General features: G+C 37.2%; 1 protein-coding gene across 4 annotated transcripts; it reads right to left on the reverse strand.

The window, feature by feature from the left end:
- Positions 1 to 2475: 2475 nt before the first annotated feature.
- LOC18444475 (putative HVA22-like protein g) lies at positions 2476 to 8388 on the reverse strand. 4 transcript variants are annotated; one of them, XM_020673674.2, is made up of 7 exons: positions 8121 to 8388; positions 7929 to 7986; positions 7641 to 7739; positions 3945 to 4001; positions 3645 to 3708; positions 3172 to 3378; positions 2476 to 2867 (listed from the first exon to the last, which is right to left on the reverse strand). In XM_020673674.2, the coding sequence occupies exons 2-7, from the start codon at positions 7952 to 7954 to the stop codon at positions 2721 to 2723; spliced, it is 600 nt and encodes a 199-aa protein (XP_020529333.1). In that variant the 5' UTR covers positions 7955 to 7986; positions 8121 to 8388; the 3' UTR covers positions 2476 to 2720. The 4 variants fall into 4 exon arrangements, with proteins under 4 accessions (XP_020529333.1, XP_088708204.1, XP_011627153.1 ...); XM_088852078.1 differs by having other exon boundaries at positions 7929 to 8002; XM_011628851.3 differs by having other exon boundaries at positions 7929 to 8042.
- Positions 8389 to 9208: the final 820 nt, after the last annotated feature.

The following is a 9208-nucleotide window of genomic DNA, read 5'->3' on the forward strand; positions in this document are numbered from 1 at the left end:
ATCTCTAAATTCTTATGCAAATCACTTATTCTCATACCTTCCACTTTTCTCAATTTTTATCTAATACTTTTCACATCTAAATCCCTTAAATCTCTAAATTCTTATACAAATATATTAATCTTAAGCCATGTTAACGCCACCAACATCATGCATGACCTTTAAGTAAACAAGAAATAAGAAGGTAAAACTCTAAAAATTGAAAACTTCCCATCCTACTAAATTTCTAAAAAAAAATTAAATTTTTTTGTTTAATTTTTAACTGCATCACTAAGCCAGTCCAAAAATAAAAATAAAAATAAAAATAAAGAAAGAAAGAAAAACGAACGAGGCCGGGCTAACCTTGGCCCCGGGCCGCTCAGCTTAAAGAGCAGGATAGAGAAGAAAATAGTGTGTTCATTAGGAGGCCACAGGGCCAAGTGGCAAATGGGGTTGGCGTAACGGAAAGGATAGCTCCGCCAGTTTAAGTGAGAGATCGTCGTTAGAAAAGAGAGAAAATTGTGGCGCGTGAGCCGTCTTCTAGAGAGATAGAATAAGATTAAAAGATGGACAGAGAAGCCAAGTGTCGTTTGGTCTCTCCAAGCAAAAACGCTGTATATATAAAAAAAAGGCAAAAAGTATAAATCAAATAAACCCGAGCAAATTTTAAACACTAATAATCAATCAAGGAATAAATAATCAGATACCAGCCCATTAAGAGTAGACAAACAATACTCATTTTCCAATCAACCAAAAAAAAATAAAAAATAGAAAAAATAAACGATGGCGACTCCGCTTCTCTCAAATAATTGAGAACAAGCCACGAAAGTCCAAACCCTAATAAAAACGCATTAAAGAACCGCAAGAAAGAAAGCAAACAAACTTCGCAGGGTCTTCACCACAAATTTACTATTGGGCACCTTCACCGGAAACCTTGGGTTTTGGCCGCAATTTTTATCAGAAACCTCTCTCCAGGTAAGCTAAAAACCCTGACCCTTGGATTTTCCGCTACTCTTTGCAAATCCTGGTTAAAATTTCGGCCATTACACTCATTTTCTCCGTTATTCCTGTAAATTGGGGCTGAATTCAGTGCGTGAAACCCTAAACCGGATTTTGTGGGTTCTTCCGGCAATTTCCAGTTAAAGTTCAGGTAATAAAACCACAATCGGCGTTATCTGCGTTTGCTCTTTCTTCCTGCAATCAGGCCGATTTTCCTGCCATCAAACACCAACTCGTAGTTCTGTCCAATGTATCTTTAAATTTGTGCCAAAGTTACTGCCATCAAACCCTAATTCCTCTGCTACTCCAATTCCCTGCACATTCCGGTCAAGATTCTGGCCAAAATGGTGGCCGTGAATCCCCCGTCACTTCGCCGTCGAAACACGGTTCCGGCCACTGTGTCCATCGAGCTCAGGCTACCCTCAAAACCTCAACGCTCGAGCTTTCCCATGGCCGCCTGTGAAGCCAAAGAACTTGCAAACCTCGACCTCTCACCATACACAACCCTCGGTGACTTCTCGTACACAACCCTCAAGCCGCTATCATACACAAGCCTTCGCGATCTTCTACCGAGCTCACCTAATGCGATCCAGTCACCAACTGCGTGCGAACCAGTGGGTTCTGGTGGGCGCGAGATCTCTATAAAGAATAGGCTCGTCAAACAAGCGGCTTGGGCTTATCTCCAGCCTATGGCCGCTTCTCCTAGTGAGGCCGGAAATAGCTTTTTCCGGCGAGTGTGGTCAAGATTTACCGGCGACTTTGTCTGGGAGGACGCCGGAATCCAAATTTTCCGGCGACTGTGTTCGAGGTTTCCCGGCGCAATTTTTAGGGTTCCGGTTAGATCCTGCGTTAGCTTTCTATCGAGGCAGTTTGACAGGATATCGAGGGTTTTTGATAGGTTGATCCTTGGGATCAGGGGAAGATAACGGTGGCGGCCGGGCTCACCGTTATTTGGCGCTGAGGTCTTGGTTTGCTAATTGTAATTACAGGGTTTCGTGGTTTGTTTTCCTTTTAAGAAAAAATAGTGAAATTCTGAGTCTTTTGTGCATTCGGATCGATCCTAAACGTTGGAGAGAATGAGGGACGGTCCCCAATTGAACTTTCTTTCCCGAGAGGGACTGTGCCCAATTAAATTCTTCCTCAAAGAGAGACTGAATGAGTGAGTGAGGTTTCAGTTTCAAGAGAGTGATTATCCCCTATCAAAATCTTCAGGAGAGAGAGAGAGAGAGAGATTCTTCCCAAGTCGGAGAGAGAGGGATTCTCCCCGTTCAGAGCTCCATATCCTAATATTCAGATGAGAGAGCTTTCATTTATGGGCCCCAATGGCAATAGCCCTGCGTGTGAGTTAAAAGAGAGGTTCTTGGGATTCATAACCCCAATACCAGTAGAGAGAGAGAGTGAGAGAATTGTTTGAGATTTTGAACATTGCTATATTACAGGGGTCGATACCAGTGGAGAGAGAGAGAGAGAGAGAGAGAGAGAGAGAGAGAGAGAGAGTTGTTTGCGATTTTGAACATTGCCATATTACAGAGGTCGATACTCGTAGAGAGAGAGGTCCAAGATTGCTATATTACAGATGTCGATACTAGTAGCGAGAGGTCGAAATATTAATATAATTACAGCATCCGAGTGTAAACAAATAGCTTCGAAGTGCCGGCTCATGGAGAGAATTTTTAATGAAATTATTCCTCTTTGAGAGAGAGAGAGAATTGAGGACGAATTATTCCTCTTTGCTGTCAACCGAGTTACACTCGTTTGGTCTTCTGAAATCCGGTCATCTTTCTCCCCTGCGATTGTTTTTCTGGTGGAGGAGGATGAGGAATAGCAACTTGCGCCGCCTTTAATATCTCTTCTCTCTCTGCTTGGCTTGGCTGAGCTTCTGATTTATTATTCTGAATAGTCAAAACATTTTATTTTAGTGTTAGCATTCAAATATGTGACTGTGGTAGGCTATTTTTTTATTCTTGAGAAAAGATTTTGTGAGATTGCATCTAAATATACAATATTTGTAGTTTGCACAATGATTTATGTATCAGCATTTAGGTTATTATATCTTATTGTGTTGATGTGGTTTTCAAAATGTGAGACTCTTGATCTGTAACTACTACAACTGCCCTCATTTTTCTATGAGAGTCAATGCATTGGGCCTAGATTCAGCTCATCTAACATATGAGAAAGAGAGATTTGCCTATATACCTGAGGGTGATTGGATGCTGAAGATTGCGAAGAAAGATATTCAAGGATTTCGAAGAACCTCGCATGCCCATATCTAGCCACACATTGCCAGTACATAAGGAATAGGCCCCCAGCTCGGGCTCTGAACTCGACCAAATGCCTATCAAACTCTCCCTCATGCTTTGATACGTATGGCCTCACAAATGTTTGATAAACATATGTCGTTCCCTAAACCCAAAAGATACTTTAATTCAAACCAAAATAAATCAATCTGAATACATGACTACGAATTGTTAAATGTTTATGGACTCATTGTCGAAGAGCGCACTATAACATTTTTTAGATTTATTTTGCTGACTTGAAGTATGTAAGACAACACACACAAAGTTAGAGATCTTGATATGTTTGAGATTGGATTCGGATGGGCCAGTGACAAACACAGCAAACACTGATAATGCTTCTTTTTGTGCGAATGTATATGTATAGAAGAATACCTTTGTTTTTGAATGCCACAAGTAAACAAACAATGCGACTTTTGCTTCACCATACATCGGTAACCTTCACAGTCATGTGCATTAAAAATGTTAGCGCAACAAGACACTACGTTTCCAAATATTGATAAACACAGAAGTAAGAAGAGAAGGGAATCTAAAGAAGCTTTTAATGGTTATTCCTTTCTGAATAATTTGAAATTAAGATCTCTTGAGGACCTCCTTTCGCCATTTCAAATGAAAAAAAAAAATGTATATAGAATACGTATCGCACATAGATAGGATGGGTTGGTTTTGCATTACCATGAAACAAAATCGTCTCCAGCTCTCTCGAAGACAGTCAACATTGCAACAATGATCCTGAAAGATTCAGAGAACTTGAAAGGGTTACAATACAAATAATGCATTTGGCTTATGCTGCAATCCCTCTTTAGAAGTTCATATTTTCATTTTCCACGGAAATGCTTAGATGTGTGTGGAGCAAAAAGTTATTCCACACCAAATTTAGAACAGCTTAGATGTCAAGCACAAGGAGCTTGTTTGAAAACAACAATAACCTCCTTAAATTAGATACATTCATCATATTCTGAAGCCCTGAAGATTTCTGCACAACGTTTCATCCTTTGGTTTGCACAAGATAAAAGGAACTAAGATCTTCCTAGGATATATCTCAATTAAGACGATCTCAATTTAGAGAGAACATCCAAAGTTCCTGTAGACCCACTAACAAGTGTCAAAGTACTTTACAACCTTTGACTTGTTATCTGACAAAAATATGAAGATTTGAACTGCCTATTAAGATGACTCATTTCCATCCAAACTGCTATAGAATGTATATATAGGTAACATGATAGCAATGGAAGGCCAAAGATTTGCAGAGATGCCTGACGTCAGTTATCATATTATGCAGCATGAAACAATTTCATGCCGCATGAACAATAGAGTTTTCTATATCGAGAAAAATCCCTGTAAGTCTAACATAGGCCAATTTCTGATCAGGAATCAAGAACTCCATATTCTTCTCCTACTACTTAGAAATGGAATCACCAACATAGGTTGAACATCGGAAACTTGGACCTCTTGACAATGGATAATTCTTAACTAGAAGATATCAGAGGGGCAAGGAACAACCACTCAGACTAGATAATCAATCACTTCTCAACTTGTGCAAGTATTTCCCGGTGCCTTCATATTAGTCAAGCATCAAAAGTCGTTGATCAATATTCCACTCGCCTTTATATAAATCAATGTTTTCTTTGCCTTGGCTGCAGGACTCGACCCTGTGCCAAGGCGAGTTACTAGGCTGAGTCTGAGTGGACTTGGCCGAGTACTGTGCACCATGTTAAAATGTTAATAAAAAGGTAAAAATTGTTAAGAACAGTTAAAAATCAGCAGAAATTAAAAGAAGTAATAGAGATCATTAAAATACTATAGAAGTTGAAAACAAATATAAAAGATGGACTATTTAAAATCCTGAATTATACCATAAATATTCCAGAAAAATAAAAAATTGAATTATGTGAAAAGTTCCCAAATCATTTAATAACCATCCCGATCATCTTAATAACCATCCCAATCATCTTAAAACATTTCTAAATATTTTTTATTTTTTTATTTTTTACAATTTTCTTTTTTTTAGTGTTTTGTGAATTGTCCCTTGAACACCCCACAGCATGGCCTTGGCGAAAGTTACTCAGCCACATCCTGCTATACAGATACGAATCAAGCATTTCATATCTCATCCCATGCCAAGTAGATCACCTCAGTAACAACTGGTGTTTTCTTCATTGAAAACCAAATTCTACCAGGTCAGGTTCAGATAAAAATATTTAGATCCATCAATCTCTATTAAATGTTCATCAATCCATGTAAACATCTGCTGACAATTGCCCTTTTCATTCTGCATTGCAATAATACAGCTTAAAACAAGCGTATATGAGTAAGCGGCATGCATGAGTAGGGCTTTTAAACAGTTTTAACTTGGTGCTTTCTCATGGTGTACAGTGAAGGACCTCTTTACCAAGTTAATGGTTATGATGCAAGATATTATAGGCCTCATATTTGGGCCATGGTTTCTGACTCGTAAATTACAAAAGAATGAAAATATGAACAAGTGCAATCAAATAATGTCAACAAGACCAATGATTCAGCTATAATTATGGTGTTAACAATTTCAGCACAACATCTTAGGTTGAATACAACAGAGGCCTCACCCTAATTTTCTTTTTAAAAAAAAGAAGGAAAGGATTTGGATATAGGATGCTTTCAGCTAAAGAACATTAATAGCATCCATGGTGTTGGGAAATGCATGATAGGAGTAAATACAAATGACATCAAGATAATGGTTGTGCAGCACAACCATGCTATATGTCTCTTTCGTGCTTTATAATACAACAAAACTAAAGACAACTGTTTCGCCTTATTTTGCTCAGTCACAGAATCTATGGGTAGGATCATTGTAGTGTGTGTACTGCTGGCCACCAGAAGAAGTCCATGTCAAATCCTAATTATGCTTATTTTTAGGAGATTTTCTTCAATTTGGAGAAGCCACTTAGTCTAAGTTATCACCAAAGACCAGTTCTCACGAAAAGTACAGCAGCTACTAGTTGAATCAAGAACTCCCTCGCAAAGGCAAAAACAAGCAACAATCACCCACGGAACATAATTGGAAAGACCCTTAACATGTGTTGGTGTAGAATCCGTTCACCACAACCATCAGAGGAAGATCTAGAAGCCTTAGGAACATTTCACATCCGAAAAAACAATCACACTGAATATCCGTAATATAATCCACGAACACATCAGTACAGGTTCATTAGCTGCAATCATCAAATTTGAGCTCTAAGCAGCCTTAAAGAGGTGCATCATAACTGTCACTTCCCTATGACATGGATAGCTCGAATCCACAAGAGGGACCATTTTCCCCTAATCTGCTGCTATTTTATGTTACACACTGTCCAAATAACCCTTCTCCTCGTATTTAATTACATCTAGATGAGTATGAGTAGATTCATATGAATATAGTCATGATGAGTCTCCTCATGTTTCATGTATTTAATCTTGGATATCAGTACATACCAGACAGACATGATGCATCATCGACTAAAAATATCATAAATTAGTATTTCTATCTACTATTCATAATACATAACATTTAAATACACATACAAGTGCTACCCTTATTAATCCTAATCACTTATCCACCAAAAAGAGCTCCATTCCCATTGAAGAACTGAAATTCACAGACAGGGGTTCACTTGCCTCCTCCCACATGAACGTAAAAATGGGTCCTGGCTGAGCCCCTTGAACCATAAATGCGAAAATGCAAACCATTATAGGGACTGCTATAAATGGCCAAATGCAAATCCAATCCCTGTTACTTTCCTCCCAGTTCAACAATCATGATAATAAGTCCCCCCCCAACTCTTTATATCTCCTCAAAACCCCATTTGACCATGATACAATTTCAATTTCCACCAATCCAAAACAATCCATCTTGAGATTCACCACAAAACCACTCTCTGTAGTAATTAGTCCTAAGAGCCAGGTGTCATGGACCATGGCTTTGGTCACCTTATGCAAATAATCTCCAAATATGTGTTTGAAAGTTGAATAAACTACTTGGCATTAAAACATTCAACAGGTCCAATAGATTCAAAAACAAAAGAGCCAAATAAGAAACTAGATGCCTGAGCACATTAAGCATACAGAAGATTTACACTGACATCTGATATCAATTATTTATCGAAGCAATCCAACATCAATTCTAAAATCCGGAAATCATTAACTCAACAGAAAGAAACCAAATATGAATCCAAACTCTAATTTTACGAGGTCTCCAAAATCCATAAAATTAATTCCACATGGTAGTCATACCTAGAAAACCAGAAAAAGAAAACGAAAAGCAAATGAATCTGAACCTAAGCGAAACACCAATTTGAAAGACAGTAATACACAAAAACCCTCACAGAGAAAAGAACAAAAGGAGCTCATGCTTACCAGTATTGACACCAGAATCTTAACTGATCCACATCTGTCTTATTCTCTTCAACACACTTAAAGCATTCATAAGCAGGATAAGCATAGCCAAGAACAATCCTAACAAAATAAAAGAAAACGAATTATATCAATGAATGGAAAAAATGGTGCAAAATATAAATTGACCAACATATATATCTTAATTCCTAACCAAAAAAAAAAAACTGACATAACATGAAAAGTAAACAAAAAAAAAAAGAATTTAAACTCGAATCATTGGTTGCATTTTGTTAGACTTCAGAGACGTACATAAGACCTCTGTTGAGTAATTCCATCTTCTCGAACTCTGAACATTCGTCACAAAGCCCTGAAATCTTCAAATTCTAAACATATTTCCAGCAAAACTCAAATTCAAATGATTTCCTGAAATCACTAAAGCCACTGTCAAAATTCAACCAAGAAATCAACGAAAAAATACCAAAAAATTCAAAAAATACTTACAATTAATTGCAAAAATAGTTGGGAAAATGATTCCAGGAATGCGCGTTGATGTTGCTTGTTCCTTATGGTAAATTGTTCAGAAAAGCAGCAAGGCCTGCAAATTTATTCGAATCTGATGGTTGCAAATTTCCCGTGAGGATTCGATAAGAGAATCTTGGCCGTTGAAGGGGAAGATTTTGAGAAGAATGAATGAAGAGGGAAAGGGCGGCAGTCATTTAATGCAATAACTTCCGCCTTTCTCAGGAAATCTCGTTACACGCGCTGCTTCAAATGAATAAACAAATAAATAAATTTTCATTTAATATGTATTATTTGAATTTTAAGTAGATGTAATATTCTTCATAGGGGAGACCGTTTCTTATGGCTATGAATTCCGAAAATGCCCTTAAAGTAAGATTTTTATTATGAAAAATAAAGCTTGTTATTAACCTTGGAAGATGAATTTAAAGTACCCATGTTCAAGTAAAAATCTTTGAGAGTTTCATGTTTGTTTTTAATTTTTTTTCCCTTTAAAGTTTGCAAACTTAAAAACATTTCAACAATGAAAAATAACTTCTTTACTTTTTAAAAAAAATTAAAATTATAAAAATAAAATAAAAAGTAAAAGCAACATAAAAAGAAGAAAAGAGCAGTTTTTGTTTTGTCATCATGTTAAAAGTAAAAGACTGGGAATTAAGCAACTTTTGATCCCCCTTCTCTCTTTCTCAAAGTTTTGCAAATAATGGGGTGTTGAATATTAGATTTAATTTCATTCATTTGATTTACTAAAATTAGTGTTTTAATATGATTTGAAGTTGAACTTCAACCTATTACTCATTCAAATTGGGGTACTTTTCGCAGGTCTTTCTAAGACCTATACCAACAGTTTATGACTCTTTGCCATGAGTAGCTTGAAGAGAAAGAAAGGAATTCCAAGCATCAACTATAAGACTATTTATTTTTGTTAGAAGGATATTAATAATCAAATGTTAAATTTGACAGATTAGAGTATGTCATAAAGTTGGAGGAATTTTGTTTGGGACTTTGGGCCGGCTCGCTGGCACGTCTCCAACCACTCGATTACACATCTAACAGTGGAGAGTGAATGA

This window comes from Amborella trichopoda, chromosome 11 (genome assembly GCF_054954075.1).
Source record: "Amborella trichopoda isolate Santa Cruz 75 chromosome 11, AtrichopodaSantaCruz75HAP2 v2.0, whole genome shotgun sequence".
Lineage (NCBI taxonomy): Eukaryota > Viridiplantae > Streptophyta > Magnoliopsida > Amborellales > Amborellaceae > Amborella > Amborella trichopoda.

Coding starts and splice junctions, on each gene's coding strand:
- LOC18444475 (XM_020673674.2), bottom strand. CDS start 7,954: ATGGAATTACTCAACAGAGGTCTTAT. Junction 7,740..7,928: donor TTACTCAACAGAGGTCTTAT/GTACGTCTCTGA, acceptor TTATTTTGTTAG/GATTGTTCTTGGCTATGCTT. Junction 3,379..3,644: donor TGTGGCATTCAAAAACAAAG/GTATTCTTCTAT, acceptor TTTTGGGTTTAG/GGAACGACATATGTTTATCA.